Source organism: Engystomops pustulosus, chromosome 1, assembly GCF_040894005.1.
Source record: "Engystomops pustulosus chromosome 1, aEngPut4.maternal, whole genome shotgun sequence".
Taxonomy (NCBI): Eukaryota; Metazoa; Chordata; class Amphibia; order Anura; family Leptodactylidae; genus Engystomops; species Engystomops pustulosus.
Window position 1 is genome coordinate 92,282,268 of NC_092411.1, and position 26,516 is coordinate 92,308,783.

Here is a 26,516-nt window from a genome sequence, read left to right on the forward strand (position 1 = left end):
TTGATTCTTCTATATTTTTATAAAGTCTTGCACTAATTAAGAAGGCTTTAAATCAGTGGTTCTCAACCTGTGGGTCGCGACCCCGGTGGGGGTCGAACGACCAAAACACAGGGGTCACCTAAAGCCATCGGAGCCATGATTTTATTGCATTTTTTGGCACAAATACAATATTTTTGTACATGGTTTGGGGTCACCGCAACATAAGGAACTGTATTGCGGGGTCACAGCATTAGAAAGGTTGAGAACTACTGCTTTAAATGGAATATTATTATATCATCATATGCCCTAATTAGATTTATTCATATTAAATTAACTATAAACTATATATACTCTATACTATAATATACTAATATTATATATTAAATAATTGTTAGATTCTCCTTAAGTTTTACAAAGTTGAAATGTTAGTGACTATACGTAATGATAGTAGAGTTTTTGGCTAAGAAAGCTCTCTTAATCTGAACCCTTTAAATATTCGGTCAAAAGGGCCTTTGAAAATATGGCACTGTATGTTTCAAGCAAATAAACTTTGGCCTTCCCCCTCATGAAACTTGGTGAGCTTCTGGGACTGAAATCCCCACCCTCTTCTCCTTCTGGGCTCCCCAGAAAACTGCCCTGACTAAAACCGTATTATGCAATGTACCAACTATAAACCCCTTCTCTAACAGGGTGACTGCCTACAAGACCTGTTTGAAAAAGGTAATTGCCTCCAAAGCCCCAATCATCAGACTAATATCTACTCTAGGGGGACATGTATCACTCCTATTGCTTTCTTTTCTGTTTTTTGTACAACTTTTTGAGAGACTTTTCACAGTTGGAGACTTTTTAGGTGTAGTATCAAGCAGTGTACCACAAACAGTCTCAAAAGTGAGACTAAACAGGCAACTCATCACATGTATCACAAAGGGGAAAAACTTAAGATACATTGCATTGATCCCAACTTCAGGGAACTTGAAAAAGTGGCAGCCAAAAAAATATGATACATGTGCCTCTATGTAGATCTGATAACTGAAACCTAAGAAACATTTCCTTCTTCCAAGCGTGTGAAAAAGAACTAAACACCAAATTTCTGCTTTTGAAGTAAACACCGCTCAAGGCTCTCGAGGAGGCTTGCTATAAGTTAGTCTGCAGGTGATAGCACACACCCAGCACTCCACCATTATGAGGCTAACGTTTATGACCAATGCTGGAGATGTCAGAATGATAGAGACTCATACATGCATATCTGGTGTCAGTGTGTCAAAATCTGTCCTTTTTTGGATTTCTGTAGAATCTATGATTCAAAGTGTCTGCCCAGACTTCCCTCCACGAAATGAGAGTTTCTTCTTTTTAAACCTACTTCTACCCCACTCATTTAGACAATAAGCTTGTATGGCTGCAGATAATCCCTGCTGTAAAAACTACAATCCCTCTTGGCGTTCTGATACTCTCTGGACGTTCCTCCCAGGTCCCGTCTCCAGCCCATTGGGTAAATGAGGCTTCACAGCCTGGTCTGGAAGAGATCAGTGCCCTCTGTAACAGAATTGATCCTATCTTCTTAAAAAGGTGGTCCCTCCTAGCTTGAAACATTGTGTTCCCAATGAACTGATTCCTCTTTCCCCTTTAACCTACTCTTGGCCTTGCAGTAGCTTAATTGCCTCTTCATTTCAACTATTGATGTTCTAACATGGCCATGAACATAAAATTCCAAGTTTTCTATGAGTTCTAATCTGTACTGTGTGCTTATGTAAAGTTTACCTTGAATTTCTTTGTGATGGTTATGTCGCATTTGAAATGTAGTGTTTGTGTTTTTGCTGGATTTAACAAGGTCCTTGAAGACTCTGGGCTATGACTATAATGTCTTGTGAACACTTTTGCTTTACTGCAAACAATTTGCAGAATTTTTGTTAAGTGTTAAAAACCGTTAAAAGGGAGAGGTGGGGTTAGTAAGTAGTAAAGTGGGTGTAATAATTTGTGGTAAAACCCCTGAATAAAGTAGTGCCCATTAAGCTTTGCTTAGGGAGCCAGAGTTCTATCTATGTTTTAAATCTTTTATGTATGACAGGTATTTGGAATTCTGCTTCCGGAACTGAGGCTTATTTACCAAGACATTTACTTCAAGCCAGAATTTAGATGCTCATCTAATTTCATTTTACAGACAGTCCCCGGGTTACGTACAAGATTCTACAGGTTCTGTAGGTTTGTTCTTAAGTTGAATTTGTATGTAAGATGGAAAGGGTATATTTAGTAAGTGTAATTCCAGCCAAGTTTTTTTTTTTTCCCCTGTGGCAATTGGATTTCAAGAATTTTTTCGTTGCAAAAGGGACAATAATTACAAATAATGCGGATTGAGGATGCCTTTAATAATTACACACCTTTGATACCGGTAATTCTAACAGTTGTGACCACCCAGTGAAGCTCTCTGAATGTTACTCATATAACTCACTTTTAATATTCGCACTTATCCCCCAAGATGAAGAAAAGATTTATTTTACATATATGTTGCTTTGCCTTCCTTTCTACACAATAGGATAAACATTGCATTGCAATGAATATTTTCTTTGTTCATTCTATTTATTCCCTAGTTTGTACTGAATAGTTTGGGGTATATTTATCTGCCGGGATATGATAAAGGCCACATTCCCCCCTGTTTCGGCAATTACATTAAGAGGCATAGACCTCTTGATCTACCCCTCTGGCGGCTGCAGATCTGAACACGATACAATAATCTCACAATTTAAAAAGGAAGCTGATAATGAAATCAAGTGATCGAGGGGACCCAAGTAATATGAAAAACTAGAACTGGATCAGCTAGTGCATAGCAACCAAAAGCTGCAATAGATAAGCATTATGGAGAGTGGTATATTTGAATCCATACTCATGAGGAATAAGCTTCTGAGAGACCTATTTCCATAATAATTTTTCAACATAATGAAACCTACATAAACATCTAAGCAATCATGAGATGATATATTACAACACATTATATCAGAGTTAAAGAACTTCTTTGACACTGTACTAAAATATGCATATTTTTCAAAAAGATATGTGTGCAGAGTATAGTACGGTGTCACAGAAGTTCTTTTACACTGATATACCAGTACCCACTGCAACCAGGGGTTCTGGGAAGAGCTGGGTACAATTGGGCTGTGATGGCCCGGTGGGCGTTCAAACTCCAGTAATGTCAGGCTGCTGTTGATGTATTGTAGCTGGCTGGTTATGAAAATTAGGCAGGACCCCAAGTATTTTTTCTGGTGGTCCTTCACAGGACCAGAAGCCACCCCATCTCTAGATGGTCAGCTACTGGAGGCGGTGGGTACTGGGGGAATGATAAAATGAAAAGGGGGTTACTGTTAGTCTTTTCTACTGGTTAATACTAGGCCCTGGCCATTACTAAGGAAAGTTTTGAGCTAAAAATTTTATTTTAATAAAATATATTTCCAAAAAAAAAACACCCTGGTCAACCATTTTATTAAAAATTTTCCAGGTAAATGATGTAGTCCACCGAATCAGGCGAGGTCTGCAGTATTCACACATATATCCGGAAGTTTGCTATGGGGCCCACCTATTCCTAGTTCTGCCACTGCCCCTGTTTGTTTTTGCTGTGAACAGAGCTGGATTCCTGTTCCTCCTTTCATTAGAAGCGCTGTGTTGCAGTACACTAATCTTCTTATATGTTTTATGTTGTCAGCCTTTCCACTGTCTGCACAGTCTTGTTTTTATAGTCTTCTCTGTTCAGGAAGTGAGTACACAGAATGTAAATACAGAATGAGCCAGCATGTCCTGCAGTATAGGGAGTTCCCTCAGTGTGAACAGGCTGACTATATATATTCACTGATGACAACATTGCCAGAGGACAGAGGCTTGTTGTAAGAGCACCAATGGGGCCTTTCATTCATCTTCACCGGGCAAATAACAGTTTAATTGGCATAATCTAGCCCGCAGCCTGGATGACGATGGGGCTGGAAAACACAGAATCTGACCTGAAACATACAGTGCTGCAAGTTCTGTTCCCAAATATCTTATTCACTGTCATATGTGTAAAGAAATGGTAACTTTATTGAAGTAACTCTCCATGACCCTACTTAAACTGCCCTGGTGAATACTAAGTCCACGTTGTTGAATACATGCATGTGTTTTAATACAATTAATGTCCTTGCTGAAGCAGGCTGTATTTTATGAGCTGCCTGTGAAAACTGCTTTAAATCAATTTCTTGTAGAACCAAACAATTATATTAATTTGCAAGTGAAAATATTGTAACTAGGAAACAACTAACTTGTTTAAAAGATTGCACAATAAAATAGTAAAATAATGAATTGCAGCCTATATAAAATTAGACAGCTAAATGTAGGTAATAGAGGCACTGTTTCATTTTCCTGTATGAGTGGACCAGAATGTAATGACATGTCCTCAGGTGGCACCTAAAATACTGTTCTTTAGAGCTACTAGACATCAAGCCCTTTAGTAATACAAATGTTTTACCAGTTAAATGGTCAATCCCACATTCTGCAGATCTGGACTGTCTGTTGTATTGTATGTAGAAAGGTTTCAAGGAAAGACCATTGTATGGATGTATTGAATGACTTTAATGATGTTTGATCATTCCCTGTGTATTTCAGATTGTTTGAGCAGTTGAGCTGTTTTCATTATGTAGGCAGCCAAATTGTGCTGTGCCTGGAGGCTTGAGTGCAAGTTAGTAGGTAGTTCCACTTCCTTAATAATAATAATAATTCCTTAGAGCACACAGATTACGTAGTGCTACACAGTTTTGCCAAATTGGTTTCTTATCTTTAAATCCTGATTTTTTTTAAATTGACTTTCTTTCATTTTTTCAAAAGCAAAATAATAAAATACATTTTTAAGTTTCTTCTGTAAGTATTTCCATTTCTCTGTAAAAAAAAAAAAAATAAAAAAAATCAAATAATGGTTTACCACTGCAGACAGTAGTGAAGCTGTAATTGCCTATTACTCTGCATTTTCCACAGCCAGGTGGAAATCTGTGATCCTCCCATCTTACCACCCATAAATAAGTAATTCTTGCTAGGAAATGTTTGGTTGTTGAGGATCCTGGATTGAAAGAACACTGTGACAACTGGACATATTTCAACATTTATTACCTAGACCATAACGTTCTTTCCTGGAATTTTGCTTCTGTTGAAGGAAGCTTTTATTCCAGAATTTACCAAAAATTATGAAAATACTCAGTTATTTAGCTATTTATTCAGTAACCGTTTATAAACTCTACAAGAGCCTTATTGTTTGTTAAATAACCAAGAAATGTGTGTTAATTTTTTTCACTAGTATTACATGGGTAGGGGTCCTGTTTTCACTGACTAGTTTCTTGACCTGCCACTTCATGCGAACATACATTGGAACTGCTGTAAGCATTGGGGGCAAGGTTTGGTTTCTATGGGTAGACTTGCAAGGTGAAAAGGATTCTGTTCTCCAAACTGATTTTCGGCCTCATGCCAAATGTAGAGCATAATGCCCTAAGTATCCATTTTTGGGGTTATATAATCCTAACTATATACCGTAATTGTAATATTTAAATTACCTGAAAACACAACTAGAAGGAACCACTGTAGGGTAGCCACTCTTTGTAGTTTAGGTGTGGTCACAGCCACATTAAAGCTTTTGGAAGCACATGCATGTTTATTATTGCAGTTTTCCATGTGGATTTTTCAAATGTTGAATGTTAAAGAAAAGCTACCATCAAAATGAAGCATGATAAACCAGGGGCTCTGGGCTCTTTTCACAGGCTGGTACAATGAGCAGTGCAGGTCTCCCCTCCCCCTGCACTTCCTGCTGCTGCTAGATAACACAGGCATTGGGAGGTGGGAGAGAGCAGGGGGATGGAGAGACATGTTCGGCTCATTCTGACAGCTACAGCAATGAGGAGCTCTGGAAACCCCTGCGACTTATTAGCATAATTTTAAAAGTTGATTTTAAAAGGAAGGAGGCCATGGATAAGAGGTATAAGAATACCACAGTCACTGTGCCTGGATCTATGAGTAAGTGTCCCTGGTTATTCATGCTTGATTTTGATGGTGGATTTCCTATAAATAAATGCTTACAGTTTTTCAAAAACAGCTGTACCTCAGGGTCTCCTACACCACCTACAGATTTTCACCTAGATTGTAAAAATATTATGGCAACAACTCCTTCTAATAACAGAGACCTGTAAGTAATCTGTCCCTTTTAACACCTGCGTGCTGTCCCTGGGGTGGGAGGCTTTTTGCAGTGTTTCCACAACAGCAGGATGGTGACACCTGAGCAGTGACAATATAGGGTTACGTGCATCAGACTATAATATGAATTGAGCGTAGTGTTACATTTTATACAGCAACTGAACTAACCTGCTTACTTCCTGTAACGAGGCTTCTGATTTCACTCATTAATCTCATTTAATTTCATTTAAAGTAATCTTTCACCTATTTTGTAATTTCTCACATATTTTGCTAGTAAGTTTTCAATTTTCTTGTAAATGGAAGCCTTGATTTGACTATGGTCAGCTTCACATGAGTAAGTCTGATCAGTTAAAGGGGTTGTCAACTTTCAATAAATATTTGATGTGATTTGTGTTAGGAAAAGTTAAACAATTTTCCAATATACTTTCTGTACCAATTCCTCAAAGTTTTCTAGATCTCTGCTTGCTGTCCTGCTATAAAAGCTTCTATTTTACTTCCAGTGGATAGAAATGTGTCTATGTGATGTGATGGAGGTGCAGCTGCACAGCTCCTATTACTTTCTGTCATAGAAACGTCTCGTGCATATGCATGTCCATCACATCAGCATGGATAGATATATATCCACTGCAAGTAAAATAGAAGCTTTTATAGAAGGACATCAAGCAGAGATCAGCTGTAACTTTTCATTTCGGCACATATTTGATATGGTTTGTGTAAGTGGATAACCCCTTTAAACTTGCAGCATGTGCTAGCCAGAATAACAGCTAGGCAACGGAACTGAACCCAACATCTTTTGTGACTCTGCATTTGGGCAAGTCAATCTCACTTGTCTGAAGCTGACCTAAGTGTTTCTGCTACTTCTGATTCTGTTTTTGAACAGTGTACTATAATAATAATGATAATAATAATAATAATAACGCCTTGTTTTTTGCTCTCCTAGGTGAACTTCCCCTATCTCTCGCAGCTTGCACCAACCAGCCTGACATTGTGCACTATTTGACAGAGAATGCTCACAAGAAAGCAGATATGCGACGTCAAGACTCAAGGGGCAATACTGTCCTGCATGCGTTGGTTGCCATTGCTGACAATACGAGGGAAAATACCAAGTTTGTTACAAAAATGTATGATCTATTGGTCATAAAGTGTGCCAAACTGTATCCTGACTGTAGCCTGGAGGCAATACTGAATAATGATGGAATGTCTCCACTGATGATGGCAGCAAAACTGGGTAAAATAGGGGTGAGTTTCTCATTAGCATTTTTTGCTTTCAATGCTGCGTAATGGTACATCTGATCAAATACCCCAAAAAGGAAATTCAAGTATTCGCTGATTTCTGTAGAATTGTAATGTAAGCCTAGTGCTAGCTTCAGTGAATGCTGTGCTTTATTTTTAGTGTTATACCGCCCCCTTGTGTTCATAGAGATAATTACACAACTATTTGAAGTTTTTAAATTTTTTTTCCCTAATGGGTAGAAAGCTTAAAGGAAACCTACCACTTGAAGTGGCAGGTATAAGAAGGAAATGCCGGAGCTTATTTTTGTTAGTGTTTTAAACCGCTGTGTCGCGGTTTAGAACACTTTTTAAACTTTATAGCCGAAGCTGCTTCGGCGCAGGGAGGTACGCGCTCGGCGCTTACCATGAGCGCGGCTCTCCTTCACTTCCTATGTAGCCACGCGTTCAGCTCTTACCATGTGCGCGACCGTGTGCGTGGCTACATAGTTAGTGTTTAAAACACTAACAAAAATAAGCTCCGGCACCAGCTCACCCTGAGCTGGTGCTCGGTATTTCCTTCTTACACCTACCACTTCAAGTGGTAGGTTTCCTTTAAGTCTCAGCTTCACATTTTTAACTTCACTAGTAGGAAAAAATAATCTTCTACTTTTAGTTGATATTTTGAAGATGTACTGTATACTTTTACTGTATACTTTTACTTTTTTAACAAAAATGTTACTGAAACATGGTTTTACATCTACTAATCTAAAATAATGTATTGCATTACCCTTTTTAGATTTTTCAGCATATTATCCGTCTGGAGATAAAAGATGAAGAGGCTAGACACTTGTCCCGTAAATTTCGAGACTGGGCTTATGGTCCAGTTTATTCCTCTCTGTACGACTTATCTTCCTTAGATACATGTGGTGAAGAGGTCTCTGTGCTTGAAATCCTGGTTTACAATAGCAAAGTTGAGGTAAGGACTGAAGACCTCAAATACTACGCACTATTTATCTTAAATAGGGATAAGTTATAAGGTACTAGAATGAAAGCATAGGGTAAAGGTATAGCTGAGTAGGTTTTAGCATCATGTTAACATATGAAAAATGGAGTAGTAGGTTTAGCCGCAGTTCTATGTAATGTTAGAATAATGTTCAATGGAGCACATTTGCCTCAGTACAATTGAGGCTTCATTTTTTATGCTTTGCTCTTTTTATACACTTTTTCATCTATTCCACTGTTCTACAAGATTGCACTACATCCTCACCCTAGCATGCATTCCAAAGGTAATCAGTTATTGTGTTAGGATCGGCACGTGCTAGTGGCCAGAAATGGAGGGGGATTTTACTAAATTCAGAATACAATGCCTATGTGTGATCAAGGTCTAGGGCGCACTGACTTGCACCCATGTTTTTAAGAAAAGTTTGTCATGGTGTAAATAAGGCCCCAGATGGTCTGCATTCTTTTCAAATTTGTCTGCTTTTGGTTACTAATTTTAGAGAACTGAACTTTTTCAGATTCCCAAATAATATAATATTCCACATATAATCTGTAATCACCCATTAATACCCATGTTATTTGCCAGACAAATTCTACTTTCCATTGCAACCATTTTAATATTCTGTGCCATGTACTGGGAAGCTGGAAGAAAACTCCAAAACACAGTTTTGCCATATTCTGCTGGCCTGTGAGGCTGAGATAACACCTTTTATTGTTTGGATCAGTGTGATTGCAGAGATACTAAATTTATATAAAAAATCTAGAACTTTGCACTACAAAAACCCATATTCTGACACCTGTAACTTTTTTAAACTTCAGTTTATGGATCTGTGACAGATATCTTTGTGGGTTTGGATTATGTTTTCATTGCCACCATTTTAAAACTGTACAACCTTTGATAGACTTTTTATTCAGATTTATGTGTGTTGCAAAATATAAAAATAGTGGCAATTCAGACATTTAGGATACTATTTTCCGTTACGGGGCTCACAGCCAGGAATAATTGTTTTTATCTTTTGATAGATTGAATGTTTTGGGACATGTCAATATCTAACATTTTTATGATTTTACTTGGCATCTTTTCACTTATACAATATACTGCAATTTTATATTGAATTGCAGTATATTGTGAATATACTGCTCCTGTATTAGTCTGTCTCCGACTTACTGTAATACAGGTTGCCGAATGATAAAAGGCTTTAAAAAAGGCTTCCAGTTATTATTGCATCTGATGATGTCACGGGAGTCTTTCTGAGCTCCTTAGCTACTATCTAATATTGGGCAAAAATACTTGATTCACAGCTTTTCTTATTTTCAATAAAGAGTTCAAAATGTCTGAAAAAATGCCATCCACCGAAATTGTATACAACTTTCTCCATAAATAATTACAAGGAATATGTTGTAAATTTTTTTTTACCGATTTTGATATTGCTGCCTATTTTTACAACAGAACCGTCATGAAATGCTGGCAGTGGAACCGATCAATGAATTGTTAAGGGATAAATGGAGAAAATTTGGCGCAGTCACCTTCTACATCAGTGTTGTCTCCTACCTCATTGCCATGATTATATTTACATTAATTGCGTATTATCGCCCCATGGAAGGCAAAGTAAGTATAAAAAAAAGACTAGTACAAAACTGATTCTTTTGCTGCGTAGAATATGACCTGTTTGCAATGAGTGGATTTACATTTTGGGAATGGCAAGTGATGCATATATAGATACCTGACACCAAAAATGATAACATACCTTTTTATTGCAGTATTTAAAAATACAAATCCTAAACAATCACTATATACAAGATGGTGAAAAAGACATGGCAGCACGAGCACAATGTATGCCGAAGCTCACCTAGCCCGGAGCACTGCTGTCAATGACATATGTTTCTTGCCTGGGCCAGCCACAAAGGAAGAACATACAGTTAAATAGAAAGGGAATCACAATAGTAACCTACATCCTCGCTAGTGTCTGTCACCCATGCTTGATTTGTATTTCGCCCATGCTTCTTCTAATTCTAATGTCCTATAATATCCTATCCTGAGATTAGTTTGTTAAAATAAAAAATCAGCTCCCAGACCCTGAATAAAAATGTTGTTTTTATACTGATGGGGGGGACTGAAAAAAATAATAAACTCATTTCTATCTGTGCTCCAGTTTCACATGCGGTGCTGCTCACCAGTGGTGCCATCCAGACCACAGCTGTTCACCTTCTACTGACTGAAACTCCTGCTCTAGCAGAGACTGGCAGTGAAGGGAGGCGCAGTGGGTGAAAGGACAAAAATAGACCCTGCAAATGGGAAAATACTAGAATTCTAAAATTCTATTCATAGAATAGCCAGAAAGATTGAGGGGCATTTATTATCTGTGTTGTAGGATATGACGTTGTTTTTTCGGACTAGCCGTCGGATTTTACACTGTAATACATTACAGATGTAATTTATTTAACAGTACATTTTTATTGTTGGGGCATGGAGATAATAAATGTGGATGGTCCAGATTGTCAATGTATACATGAGAATCGGATCGGTAAGCTACATATGTTCCCCTCATTTGTTACTTCTCATGTACACACTATCAATTAATATTAATATTTGTTGAAAGGTGACAATACATATATTACATATAACCCTCAGGATTGTAGCAACATAGGAAGTTGATAATGTTGTGTTTGTTAATGTTTCTTAGGACAAAATAAAGAGCTAAAATATTATTCTCTGTTGGCAGCCACCCTACCCTTATAAGACAACAGTGGACTACCTACGATTGACTGGAGAGATCATAACCTTGATAACTGGGATATTCTTCTTCCTTTCCAATGTAAGTCCTAGTAATTCAAACAAATATTTGGGCCATCTTTTATAATTATGTTAATAATCCTTAAGTGCTCTGTTGGGTGTTACCAGAGACCCTCTATGCTGTATCTATACAGGCTGTTACAAAGAGCAAAGCAGGTTTCCCCTCTCCTTGCACTTCCTGCTGCTGGTAGATTACGCAGAAACAGGGAGGAGGGAGAGAGCAGGCGGTTGGAAGAGACTTGTTCTGCTCATTCTAACAGCTTGTGAATCTGCAGCACTGAGGGGCTCTGGTAATGCCCATGAGAACGATTATAAAAGTTTTTTTTTTTTTAGTAGAAATGAGGCAATGGATAACATATATAAGAAGATTACCACATATATATTCTTTATTAAAGGGTCATATGTCAAACAACAGCTTTTGAGCAACAAGCATGAAATACATATAGGGAGGGTGGAGAAAAAGAGCAGTGGATAGGGAAAATTACAGTTACGACATAAAATGCCAATACATATAGTAATGAGAGAACAGTCCAACGCAATGGACCAACATGGTTGTCCTAGTACAAGCAGATGAGAAGACACGTCATGAGAAATATTCAACAAAGTATATTTTAAAAAAAACACAGTACAGTTCATGTGTTAAGAATGCCATTCTGTATTCAGGAGAGCGGTGGTAGTCAAGCCGAGGGGCCCAGCATTTAAAGTAAGAATTACCAGTGGAGTGAAGTTCCTCTATTCTCCTAATATGTTTTATTTCCGTTAACCGGTCTGGAATGGATGGAGATATGGTAGATTTCCACAGTCTCCGGATGACTGTTCTAGCTGCCACGAGAATGTGGCTGATCAGAGAGTGTGAGGGGCGCATGATTGGGACCAAAAACATGGATATTAAGGCTAGGGCTAGCAAATTCTTGCTAAGTGACTCCCAAGTGCTTGTTGATAACGTCAAAAACTTTGTCCCAAAAGGCCCAAACAGGTTGCCAATCACATCAGACGTGGCACATGGAACCTCTAGCTTCATTCAGAACAGTGCCAGCACTGAGGGAAATGGGAAGTGAAGCCTTGTTGGGACTAGTTGGGGATAGCACTTTATAGTTAGTTTCTTGGGCTCTACAGGCCATGAAGAATCTATTCCTAAAATATTTTTAATAGTATGATACAGAAGGCACAGTGTATATATTTTATTCATTTTACTTTACTATACAATTATTGTATATGACGCTTGTAAAGTTTTTAATTTGGTAAACCTGCTTAAATTTGACAAATGCATTCTAGTTCATAATTAACATAAAAATTAAAGCCCTTACTTAAAGGGAACCTGTCACCAGAGACCTCTTTTTTACTAAAGACAGGTTGCAGAAGCCCATTACAGCTGGAGTGTAAATATGTCATTTTGCCTTTTTTGTGCATTTGCGTTACTATATAAATGTCTGTTTACACCCTAACAGAATCCTGTTCTGAGTCTGTTTTGGTTTGGCTGCATAAAAAAAAAAACATGTGATTTGTGTGTGCTGCTCACTAACTCTCCAGATCTCAGCCCCCACCTATGTGCTTGTGCTTTTACAGAGCTCACTGCGTGGAGAGCTGACATCCGTGCGGGAGGGAGGAGCTGTACAGGAGCACAAAATGGGGGCTAAGAACCGAGGATTCTGCAGCACAAACAAGTCACATGTTTTTTACATGCAGCCAAAACAAAACAATCCAACTCTAATGAACTTCTGCAACCTGTCTTTAGTGAAAATTAGGTCCCTGGTGACAGGTTCCCTTTAATAAGCTTCAGTTTGCTTTCTAATTATTTGTTTTGCTTTTTTCCTTACTATATTATATTTTGAAGATTAAAGACCTGTTCATGAAGAAGTGTCCCGGAGTTAATTCCCTATTTATAGATGGATCTTTCCAGCTGTTGTAGTGAGTTTATTTCAGTTATGTTTCTGACCTCTATCTACCATGTGCTGTTGTAATACTAACACCTTCATATGTGACAGGATGGCACCCTCAGCCTCAAGCTCTGCACTATGTCTGTTACCTCTGTAACCCCCTATAGCTGTAAACTAGCAGTAAGGGCACAAACATATATATATAGTTTTAACATGCTACAATATCCCAGAAACCCAAAATTCTAATATAGATTCTGTTTTTTTATTAACACACAATTTTTTAAAGACTTTTATATGGGAACTTGAAAAAGAATGTAATTTATCAGTAAAAAGATGCAACTTTTTTTCTACAGAAAACTGTTGTAGGCCGGAGATACACAATTACTGCTTTTTTGGTGCAGATTGTAACTCCATTTTTTTGGCCAAAGCCAGGAGGGGTTCACAAATAATGGTAAAAATAAGGGAGCACATCTGCATAAAAAAGCAGCAAAACTTAGTGGGGGACATTTATCACGAGGCTAGATCTTTGTGACCGTTCTTAGACTGTCTTTGGAGCACTGGACCTTTAATAAATCTAATACCTATTGCAAAAAAGTAACCACTTTATGATAAAAATAAAAACTACTACCATAATCTGTATTTCAGTGAAGTTAAAATCCTATAAAAGGCTGAAGGTAGATGCCACAAAAACAGGGCACATGGACAACACAACTGTACATAAAAAAGTCACAAGGACATTGGGCAAAGTACATATAAGTATGATAAACACACATCATATAGATACACACAGCACTCATTAGTATAAAAGTTGAACAGATGATAGGGAAGGGCACTTGACTATTATCTTTGACAACAATTTAAAGTATGTATCACAAATAAGGTATGAGACTGGGAACATGCCAAGTTGTGTGTCCACAAGTTATCAATGGCAATAAATTAATTGTTCAATATATGAATAATAATAAATAACTTGTTAGTCTTAAATAAATCACATATATCGTCATAAACAAAACCATGTACAGATAGAGCACAAGAAATAAAGAAATGAGCTAGAACATAGCTTCAAGTTTATAAATAAACTTTAGACAATACCTGGCGTCCCACCCGACACGCTTTTCAACCTCCAGAGATCTTTCTCAAGAGGTGACACCAGCTTTAACCATCCAGGTTTATATACTTGGTCTTAGCCAATCCAAACAAGTAGCGTGGCTCAAATAAATGAATGTATGAACCTCACCTGTGAGCGCATGAGGGGAGTCATGTGGGGACAGGGATAAATGTGGACAATGCATTTGATGCCAAAATTTTGGGAAAGATGAAGAGGTGGACATCAATTTAAAATGACTTAAGCTATTTTGCATGCGAAACAAAAGGTGTGCTCTACTATGCCATCTGTCGAGAACTTAGATTGTGGGTAAGGGAGCATATGAATGGAATTTTCAGTGTTTCATCCACTGATGACTCTCAGACTGAAAAGTTAAAAATTATTTTTAACTCCTGGTGTTTCGTTGTATTCGGTGCATGAGCAGATGCATAGGTCGCTGGAGGAGTAGTAGGGGGGCCCAATCTATTGCGTCAATGAAACCAAGCAATTCAAGCCACACTTTTTTTTTCTTTTTTTTGCAATAGGTATTGGTCCAGATTTATCAAATGTAGTACAAAGTGCAGTATGCCTCACTCCTGTGCAGGGTGCGCCAGATTATTAATTACTGGTGTACCCTACAGTGCCACGGAAGTGTGCACCCTCTTTTTTGTTTTTTGTTTTTTTGGTTAGCCTTTAATACATAGCATGCAACACAATTCTGTCGAGTATCCATGTTAAATGTATAGTAGATAATACACGTCACTCAACATTGGTTACACTGGGTGCTCAAGTAAGTTACAACAGTGTCTGGATCATGTAGAAAAATAATTTTTAAAGTAATATTTTTTTATTATTCAATTGAGTATTGAACAACAATCCAATCAATAAATGCAACGTTTTGGTCTATACACATCAGAGCATAGATTGCAAGGTATAAAGAAATATCAGGAAGCTTGCAGTGCTATGACCACTGTGGCGCAAGTGGATAGTGAGATAAGCAGGCTCACCCCCCGCAGAGGACTGCGCTTCAATAGGTGAGCCCACTTATCCCAATCTCCCCTCGAGCCACAGCGGTCATGCCACTGCAAGCTTCCTCTAATATTTCTTTATACCTTTCAATCCGTGCCTGATGAAGGTCTGATGTATATAGACCAAAACGTTACGTTAATTGTTTGGATCGCTGTATCACACTCAATTGAATAATAAAAACGTATTACCTCATCTTCTGAGGAGAGCAACATCTTTTTCTACATGATCAAGTCTGTATTAAATGTGTCAAAAACTCTGACTAAGCAGTAACAGATTCCTTTAGGTGAACCGTTTTTCTACTTTGTCGCGTACAGTGCAGCCGCAACATATAACTAGTGCAAACACTTCTTAAATACATGTGCAAGCTCCAGAGACATTTTTTTCAATGCAATGTAAGACATAAAACTGGCACAGCCAGGTTAGTAGATCTGGGCCATTGTGTTTGCTTAGAGTGGGAATCTGAACTACTCAAATACAAGGGGGCAATTGGAGCTAGTTTGCAACTTTTTTGCACCTTTTTTTATTGCAACTTTGCCCATGCATTGATGCCTACACAAAAATATGTTGGTCTCTTAGAGAATATTTTATAATGCATCATGTTCTGCTGGGTCCTGTAAACAGAACCTTCCTTATAAATATAACCTATGAGTTGGATGTGTATGAATTTTACCTTTTTTTTTTCTTTTTTTATGTGTATATACCAAAGCTTCATCTATTCAGTATTGGTTATTGTCACCGCTGTCCTCTACTTGACTGGTATTGAGGCCTATCTGGCTGTAATGGTGTTTGCCCTGGTTTTAGGGTGGATGAATGCTCTGTATTTTACCAGAGGCCTGAAACTCACTGGAACATACAGCATTATGCTTCAGAAGGTGGGTTACATTATATAATGTTGTTTTATGCATACGCTCAGCTTATCACAAATAGTTAGCAAAACTGATGAAATGTGCCCTTTGTTCAATGCTCTCTTCAAATAATCGAATAGTTAAAGAGGACCTGTCACCCAATTTATCGGCACTAGGAGCTGCTTACTAAAGTAAGCAGCTCCTAGTGCTCGATCAAAAGCCCCAGTGTTAGAGTGATAGCGTTACCGGCCTATGGAGCGAGCGGGGCGGTCCGGGCTAGAGGCAGCACCTCGGACCGCCCCCTCATGAATACATACTTTGCAAGCTGTCCGATGATTACACTGTACCCCGCCACAGTGTTTGATAGCGTTACCGGCGTTTGATCAAGCACTAGGAGCTGCTTACTTTAGTAAGCAGCTCCTGGTGCCGAAAATTGAGGTGACAGGTCCTCGTTAAATGCCTCCTATAAGGATAGTTTTCTTCACAAATTCATGTCTTTTCCACTAATACCATAGTGCATTATTGCATACTATTTTCTAGTGATGTTTCCTATAGTCTTTGCTATTAACAGGGCTATGAATCCAAATCAAACTCAAAAACAACTTTTTAATGAAGGAACTGTAGGACTTAAACGGTTTAAACGGTAATAGGATTATGTACTCTATTTAAGCATCTTGCAGCAAATGTATACTATGTCTGGAACCAAAAAAATATTTGCAGATATTTTATATTGAAGTTTTTAGTTTTGAACTGCAAAAGGCAAAATAAAACATAACTGTCTTTTCGGCTATATCAATTAAATAGTACTAAGTTATGCAGCGTCTTTTGGGGAGAAAGTGGAAGAAAACCCTACAGCACCTCTATTACTTTAAGTAAAGGTCAATTGTTCAGGATAGGTATTTGCATTTGTGTTTTCATACAAACTTTGTGTTTTCACTTATTAGAACCTGTGGTGGACCAAGAAGAAAACAAAACTAGTACTTCATTTTCTGTGAATTATTTGAATGTGATTGCAGCATCGGATTATAGGGCGGGGGCACGGGGAGCTTGCCCCAGGACCATCACCACTTTGCCCTTAAAGGAGCTCCCACCAAATGTGGGCGATTTTGCCCACAGTGTATTTGGGTCCCAGCTCCCCAGGCCGTATCCAGCAGATGTGCCCGACTTCAGTCTATGGCAGTGAAGGAACAATAAGTTTCCTGCTCTGCCATAGATGATCAGAGGTGTACAAAGATGGCGCTGGAGGCGCATGGTGTGGCGTCACACCATATATACTTATAGGGAGGCTGTATATAGTTATTATAGGGGGACTGTATATAATTATTATAGGGAGGCTGTATATAATTATTATAGGGAGGCTGTGTATAGTTATTATAGGGAGGCTGTGTATAGTTATTATAGGGAGGCTGTGTATAGTTATTATAGGGAGGCTGTGTATAGTTATTATAGGGAGGCTTTGTATAGTTATTATAGGGAGGCTTTGTATAGTTATTATAGGGAGGCTTTGTATAGTTATTATAGGGGGGCTATGTATAGTTATTATAGGGGGGCTATGTATAGTTATTATAGGGGGGCTATGTATAGTTATTATAGGGGGGCTATGTATAGTTATTATAGGGGGGCTATGTATAGTTATTTTAGGGGGGCTGTGTATAGATATTATAGGGAGACTGTATATAGTTATTATAGGGGGTTGTATATAGTTCATGCTGTGGGACTGTATATAGGTAATGATGGGATGGCTGTATATAGTTATTATTGGGGTCTGTATAAAGTTATTATGGGGTCTGTATATATTATAGGGGACTGTATAACGTTATATGGGGTTGTTTATAATTATTATAGAGAGGCTGTGTATAGTTATTATAGAGAGGCTGTGTATAGTTATTATAGAGAGGCTGTGTATAGTTATTATAGAGGCTGTGTATAGTTATTATAGGGGGCTGTATATAGTTATTATGGGAGGGCTGTATATAGTTATTATGGGGGTCTGTATAATTATTATAGGGGGCTGTGTATAGTTATTATAGGAGGCTGTGTATAGTTATTATAGGGGGCTGTGTATATAACTAAGGAGAAAAGGCTAGTGTGTATAGGCATAAAGTACATTTCTTTTATTAATTCAAAATATTTCTTTAAACAAACACCATGTATCAAAAAATGACTAAAAACAATTAAAAGTGTGGAAACACACATAAAGAAACAACAAGTGGACCAAAGCAGTACATATCGGCCCACACTCAGCCACGAGTACTAAGAGGTACACAATCAATTCCCACAAAGTCACAATAACAATACAAAACAGTTCTGGACACCTAGAATAATGCGGGATAGAAAGTAGGAAGACTTCTGCAGTAGTCCCTACAACAATCAGCATGGGTCCCTAATTCACTGAGGTACTCAACAGTAGAAGGATAAGCAATTGGCAAGTGATAGGGTAGCCCAAGGGTATAGACAACATCCTAGGTGCTCAAATTAAAAAAAGAGAGGTCACAAAGTCAAAAAGTGGGAAGCTTCAGTCATGGTGTTACTCAAAAAAAGAGAGGTCAAAAAGTGGGAAGCTTCAGTCATGGTGTTACTCGAGTAACACTTTTAATTGTTTTTAGTCATTTTTTGATACATGGCGTTTGTTTAAAGAAATATTTTGAATTAATAAAAGAAATGTACTTATGCCTATCCACACTAGCCTTTTCTCCTTTGTTACATATTATATTTAGTGTGTGGGCTACTTTACGACCACTGGGTTACTACACACTTTTCCACTTATTAAGGGGGCTGTGTATAGTTATTATAGGGGGGCTGTGTATAGATATTATAGGGAGGGTGTATATAGTTATTATAGGGGGTTGTATATAGTTCACACTGTGGGACTGTATATAGGTAATGATGGGAGGGCTGTATATAGTTATTATAGTTGTATATAGTTATGGGGGTATGTATAAAGTTATAGGGGGCTGTATATAGTTATAGGGGGCTGTATATAGTTATAGGGGGCTGTATATAGTTATAGGGGACTGTATATAGTTACTATAGGGGACTGTATATAGTTACTATAGGGGGCTGTATATAGTTACTATAGGGGGCTGTATATAGTTACTATAGGGGGCTGTATATAGTTATTATAGGGGGCTGTATATAGTTATTATAGGGGGCTGTATATAGTTATTATAGGGGGCTGTATATAGTTATTATAGGGGGCTGTATATAGTTATTATAGGGGGCTGTATATAGTTAATGTTGCGGGACTGGATATAGTTATTGCTGGGGTGCTGTACATAGTGATTACTCGGGGGGGGGGGGCTGTATATATTTATGACTGGGGCTGTATACAGTAATTTCTGGGGGAGCTGTATACAGTAATTACTGGGGGAGCTGTATATAGTGATTGCTGGGGGAGCCGTATATAGTGATTGCTGGGGGAGCCATATATAGTGATTGCTGGGGGACAATATATAGGGATTTTGTGCCCAGTGGTCACCACCAATCTTAATCCGGCCCTGTGTTATTGTAATATCTACCATTACTACTTCTTGGAAACCGTAAAAACCCTTCCATTTAAACACACAAGCTTTGCAGATCTTCTATTACTTCCTTCTAACCAAAACCTAAATATTGTATTTTCTCTTGTGTAGATCTTGTTTAAGGATTTGTTCCGCTTTCTCCTTGTGTACCTCCTCTTTATGATTGGCTATGCTTCAGGTATGTATAGTAAGAGAAACCGCACAAATAAATTAAGTAAATTATATGGCAAAATTACTTTTAAAATAAAAGGAGAGCATACAGTGGGTCATGGAGTGTGTGGCAAAAAACTATGCTATAATTTAACACTTTATATTTCACATATTCCTCACTGCTGTTTGGCAAACTGCAAGAAAAATATAAGGAGTCATTGGCTGGTAATAGTTTCTATGTTCGGTTAGATGTGGAGCAGGAATATGACACAGGTTATGATGAACATCTATGTCTTGTCATGTTATGGCATAGATTGAATTACGCATAGCTGTCATCGGTCAGGAAAGGGGCTTAATTCCTTTTGAAGAGTTTGCCTTTGCTTGGCACCTTAACACGTCAATGACCTCCCTTAAAGTCCATTAAGTTCCCTTTACTGTGCTGATGAGTTGCAAAAACATCAAAACAGAACTGTCCATAGTTGGGAGTCTGCTCATTTAGGCTATTCCTAGTTTGGCTATTATCCTATGTCATGTCATGCTTCTGTAAAGTCAGCAATAGCTACTGCCTTATGTCATGTAGCACTAAGCTGTCATGGGAATCTTTTACTACCTTTCTTTGCTCTTGTACCATTTTATTTTTGAACATAATTTTTTGTTTTCAAAGCTAAAACTATCAATACCTGTGGGACGCTCCCTATTACAGGAAACAGATCAATATAATATGATGAAGTAGCACTCCTCGAAAAATGTGTCTTTTATTCCATCAGTGTCCTGATAGCCTTTCTAAACAGTGATGGAATAAAAGAGACATTTTTGAGGAGTGCTGCTTCATCGTATTTTATTAATCTGGATGACGAGACGATTTGGTCTATCCGTAAAACAGCCTGCACCCATAGTTTGTTGCAAGTGCTGCTCCAAATCTTTTGCCATTTTTTAAATGCTATTGTATGTAGACGACATTGCTACATTCGGGAAAGAGGTCAAAGCAGACCGTTCCATCCATGATGTAGCAGCCGTCCAGGCTTGGAGAGGACCTGTCACCCCCAAAAAGACCTGTATCAAATGTGCCCCCCACAATCCTCTTCCCAGCCCCTTTCTATATATGCCAATTTTAAAAAATTATGTTGGGGAAGTTGGTTGTAACCAAATAAAAGGTTGGATCCTCGTATGCCCTGCGCTGGAAGTCTGCTTTATTCATTAGGGGGCCGGCCAACACTCCCCTACTACGCCCCTGTCAACGGGGACCTGTAAGAGTAGCTGGCAGTATTGCATATATTGCATAATTGCTGCTGGCTCTCTGCGATGCTTATTCACAGTGCCAGCCGGCAATGGGAATAAGCAAGTCTGCGGCTTGTGAGTTGGTGGCGATTACGCAATATATGCAATGCTGCTGGCTTCTCCTACAGGTCCCCGCTGACTGGGGCGGCTGGGGGAGTGTCAACCGACCCCCTCATGAATAAAGCCCACTTATTGGGTATTGGTAAGAGGTCGGATCTGTTACAACCAACTTTTCCCAACATAAATTTTTTTAAAAAATTGGCATATATAGAAAGGGGCTGGGGAGAGGATTATGGGGGGGCATATTTGGTGGGGGTCCTTTTGGGGGTGACAGGTCCTCTTTAATGCAGACAAAGATCCTTGCTGAGGGTCTGATCTCTAGGACCCCCAGTGATCAAAAGGACTGGAGTTCCTTGTACCTTTGTACTTATGGGGTACTGGTCACACTTTCTGCTCATTCTTTCACTATGTGAGTGCCAGAGACAACTGAGCACAGTTCAAGGATCCCTATTATGTATTCAGTGTATAATGTAACATAAGTCTGAATAGCCCCTTAGGTTTTACACAGTCACTAGTAGTTATTGCTATAATGTTTAAGGTTGCACTAGAATAACATTACAATAGTTTTTTAGGTTTTTAACCATTCCGATCAATGATTGTATGCTATGTGTTATATTTATCTACATTGTAGGGGCCATATTTTTGTCTGTGTATGCATTCAAAGCCCAGTCTGTAAAATATAGATTGTTTCTATATTTACAGGTCTAAAGACAGTGTGGGAACCCATAGTTATCTTTGATGCTGTCAGCTACTACCTTCCTGCAGGGCTAGTGTCCCATACCTAAAGCATGAGCACAGTTTAGGGCAATAGATTCAAGGAGAGGCAGTGGCTGTCAGCTAAGGATAAGCTATGTTTTTCCTTTGGTGCCTCAAAAACCATTTACCCTGAAAAATAGTTCTTGTATAAAAACTATTTCTGTGTGGACATGGGTTTAGATTTTCAAAATGAGAGACTTCTATATTAAGCACCGAGACACAAGAGAGTTCTCCTTTAGTTTTAGTGGTTATAACTTGCTTTTTTAACTTGAAGTTTATTTTGAAGTAAATAAAGGGTTTGGAAAAGCCAAAATCTTGAAGTGAAAAAAGTCTCTATTGTTTTACTTTGAAATGGTGTATTTAGTTGTCATTTCTGGCTTGTTTCCATAGCTCTGGTGTCCCTGCTAAATCCTTGCTCCACAAAGGAGATTTGCAATAATAATGGCACGGACTGTTCTGTACCCGAATATCCATCTTGCCGAGACAGTAGCACCTTCAGTAAGTTCCTGCTGGATCTGTTCAAGCTAACCATTGGAATGGGAGACCTTGAGATGATCAACAGTGCCAAATACCCAGCTGTCTTCATCATTCTATTGGTTACTTATATCATCCTCACCTTCGTTCTCCTCCTTAACATGTTAATCGCTTTGATGGGCGAAACAGTTGGCCAAGTCTCAAAGGAGAGCAAACAAATATGGAAGTTACAGGTAAACATATAATAAAATATGAAATTTGAAAGGAATAAGAAATATACATAAGAGTTAGCCATTTAAATATTTGTATAAAATGGTTTTATAAATTGACTTATATGAAACTGGTGAGGACTGTTGGGTGGATTGTGGATTACTGAAATGTTTTGAACTTTTTGTCCATTAATGTCTGCTTTAATACCAGAATACTGTATTTCTAGAATTGAGACCTAAAACAAGTCATGCATTTCTGATAGCTGCCATCATAACTCTGCGGAGACTCCTGCTTCCATTGCTGAGGTTTAGAGTGCAGGTGTGGATGTGTCTACCATTGTGAAGATGGATCACATTACTATGGCAGACAATCCTACTACAGAACTGTGGTATCGTATCCACAGTGCTTAGCCTTAAATGGTTACTGTAATCACTACAGTATGTCACAACCAGGGATTATATTAAGGCCAGCAGCATGGACAAAGCAGGCAGGGATGGTAAAAAGCAGCATTTTCAGATGGGAAGTATCTTTGAAATGTACATATCCTGGCATGGCCAATATATATGGTTTTTAGTGGTCTATCTGTGAAAGATTTTTTAAAGCTCATCTTTTTCTTTCAACTTAAATATCAGCCTTTGATCATTACTTCCTTTTTTCTTCATATCGGTCTTTGGAACTGACTCTTTTGAGTAGTATAGAAAGCCATTACATTAACCTTTTATTCATTTATTTTTTTCATCAGTGGGCCACCACCATCTTGGATATTGAGCGGTCATTCCCAGTCTTCATAAGAAAAGCTTTCCGTTCTGGAGAGATGGTGACAGTTGGGAAAAATTTAGATGGGACTCCTGATCGTCGATGGTGTTTTAGGTAATATGTTCATTTTTATGATTATGTGCTCAATGAGCTGTGATCTTAATGATACATTAGGTTACATAATATACATACCCCTTGAACTTTTCCTCACTTTTAAATGTTACAGATGGAAACTTACATGCATTTCATGTGATAGAGCAACAAGTATCAAGAGTTTATGAAGTCTAAAGAAACATGCTTTTGCTTTTTGGGTTGCATATGTTTTCATTCCCCCTTTGTCAATACATTGTAGGACTACCTTTAGCTGCAATGTCTGTTGCAAGCCTGTTGGGGTATGTAACTAGTAGCTTTGCAAATCTAGAGGCTGGAATGTTGACATGCTGCTCATGTTTGCGCGTGAGTGCCCTGCAAAATACTTTGCCTTAACTTTATTCATGAGCTGGTGTGTTTCTAGGTTTTCATGATTTTTTTTTTTTTTTTTTCACTTCTGTTCACTGAAGTCTCCTGGGTCCATGTGCAACCACACCCTCATTATTATGGCCCAGGTGTCATATGGGGATTAGGTTTACGGCTATTACTCTTATTTTGGTGTTGGCAAAAAGTATTTCCACGGTTTGTTTTTGTGACACAGAGGGATATTTGATCATTTACATTTCTACTTTTTTTCATTCATAGTCTTATTTGGGTTTTAGGATTTTATAACAAAAAAGTGATTTTTTTTAATGTATAGTGCTTAGTTTACTTTTGTTATGTGTGCATATATGTATTTTTTTGCATGATATCTCCTCCATGATGTCTTTTCTTCTGTAACTACGGCATCTAGGGTCCCAGGTCCCAGTTAAAACTATAGATTCAGGAGTCCTTAGCAGAGCTTTAATGGGCGTCATCAGACCTATCTGCTCAGCGTACCTGAGGACGCCCAGCAACAATGCGACTGCCGGGTCCAGAAGAAGAAGATGGAGAAAATTTAGTGACTTCAGAATACATGTAGAAATAAGGCATTGAAAGAGGGGTAAAAAACTATGCAAATTCAAGCTTCTCAGCCAAAACAACGCTGCAGTGGTTGTTTTACCCCATGTTTGTAAGCAACAATTTGGAGTGAGATTGAAAAAATGTACAACAGAAAGAATTATGCCTTATCCTTTTTTGGATCTAGTTCTGGTTTGCAAATGGTCTAAGATCAACGAGAAAATATAACTACAAAAAAGTCCAACTACAATCCCATAATATAAATGAATTTTTCTATGTCCTGCTGCTACAACACATAAAGTATGAATGCAGAGTTCTCCAGGGCTGCTCCCAAACACTATATGCAGTTTTATATGGTCTAAACTGCTGATGGTTTCCTTTGATTGTATATAAAATGTAATGATATATATACAATTTCAGTAAATAGAACTTTTTTTGTAATTAGCCGAATCGGAAAACAGAACATCCATTACACTCCCAGAATAGTTTACTTACTGCTAAATTATGCAGCCATCAATCCACAAACACAGCGTCGTCTTCCTGATTATACAGCAATTTGCAAGCAATTTCAGCACAAAAGGGACTACCGGTAAATAATTTGTTTCTCATTTGAGATCACCTCGCTGGATGTGATTGAACTCTGTATAACACAAGCAGGAAGGCACAGGGTCTTTACTTTCTAAAGGATGAAGACTGCAAACTGAGGGCTGTTCACTTATTTTTTTAAAAAATTTTTCAGGATTTTATAAATCATGTTTGTAAATTGGTATGTTAGTAGTGGTTTGGTAGGAGCATTAAAACCTAGCTATTTAATCTGAAATCTGTCATTCACTTTTGCATATGTTATGCCTTTAAAGTGGCTCTTGGCATTTACATTGCACTTGTTTAGAAAGTGGTTAGGCCAGATAGGTTCCCAAGGGCATCACTCGTGATCATTAGTGTGGGGGTTGTGGTGGGTCCTAATTTGCATATTAATAAAGTCTCCAGCTATACCACAAGGCACAGCATGAATTAACAGATGGTATTTAAATCTTCTGGTAAATATGAGAGACAGGCAGTGACTGGCAATTATGACAGTACTTAATGGAATATCTGTTATTGATTCATAATTAGACCTCATTAGACCCTTGTCTATTTTGTGCTAATTTCTGTTTTGAAAGAAAAGGTTTTCTTGGTTCATCCAGCAGTTAAACCAAAACTTAGCTTTTAATGTGAGAGTATGGACTTAGTGCTACAGATTAAACTAGTTCTAGTCTTAAAAATAATTTCCTTCGTGTATGGATATATATATATCTACATTGTAAAGCCATATGTTGTGTACATGTTGGCTGATTTTTTTTTTTTTTTTTTTTTTTTAATGTAACCAAAATGTCTAAACTATACACTGGGCATGATTAGTTTACATACAATGCAATAAAACCTATAAAAGTATGGATATTCACATGCAATAATAACCAATAATATATAAGAAGAAAGTTAACAGTGTCATGTGAACTGTCTAGGTCTCAAAATAGTTTTGAAAAAGTGTTGGCCTAGGTCTTTATATAACAGGAGTGTGAGGGCACACTCACTAATGTAGTGCCTTGTCATATGAATAGCTCATCCAAGAATTGCACTATATGTACAGTGGTGGCAGGGTCTGGTACTGCAACTCAGTCTCTTTCATATGAATGTTTGGTACAAGTCACAGCAACATGTACAGAGCAATGTGTGGAGGTCTGTGTAGGGAGCAACCGATTAGTGGAATTCTAGTTTTCAACTTGTTCTAGTTTTCAACCTGTTCAGAACTATTTATAAGGAATAACAGGCACAGCACTGTGCAGAGCTATAAGAAAAGATGCTCCAGAATTATTAGTATTTAATAGTAAAGTGATGACTGGTTGCCTTTAAGATGGTGCGCAAGGTTTACTCCCAATTCTATGTAAACCTATAGATTGACCGATAGAACATTGTGATATTGTGCAGTTGTACCCATCCATGCCATATTTGAAAAAATATTTGACAAAGATTTATGTCAAACATTTTAGAAATTAATATTACAACAAAGTATTAAGACCTCAGCATGTATATTTTACCAGCTTTTATTACTTACCGTATTTTTCGTACTATAAGGAGCACTAAAAATCCTTTTGATTTTCTCAGAAATCAAAGGTGCGCCTTATAATCCAATGCACCTTTATATATGAACCGTACTTACAGACAACAGCTGCCTTGAACTGTGCACAGGTCTTCCACCTGCTGGTCATTCATCCTTACAATCAGGTGTGCCTTATA

The 26,516-nt window shown here is 38.0% G+C and overlaps 1 protein-coding gene across 2 annotated transcripts in view; it reads left to right on the forward strand.

Moving 5' to 3' along the window:
• The window catches only part of TRPV4 (transient receptor potential cation channel subfamily V member 4), a 56,311-nt gene that overhangs the window by 26,439 nt on the left and 3,356 nt on the right, over positions 1-26,516 (forward strand). For both annotated transcript variants that reach the window (XM_072147305.1, XM_072147314.1), the window contains exons 6-14: positions 7,109-7,407; positions 8,177-8,356; positions 9,830-9,988; positions 11,103-11,195; positions 13,008-13,081; positions 15,870-16,035; positions 19,641-19,707; positions 22,164-22,480; positions 23,200-23,327. In XM_072147305.1, coding sequence (XP_072003406.1) covers positions 7,109-7,407; positions 8,177-8,356; positions 9,830-9,988; positions 11,103-11,195; positions 13,008-13,081; positions 15,870-16,035; positions 19,641-19,707; positions 22,164-22,480; positions 23,200-23,327 — 1,483 coding nt within the window. The remainder of the gene's footprint in view (positions 1-7,108; positions 7,408-8,176; positions 8,357-9,829; positions 9,989-11,102; positions 11,196-13,007; positions 13,082-15,869; positions 16,036-19,640; positions 19,708-22,163; positions 22,481-23,199; positions 23,328-26,516) is intronic.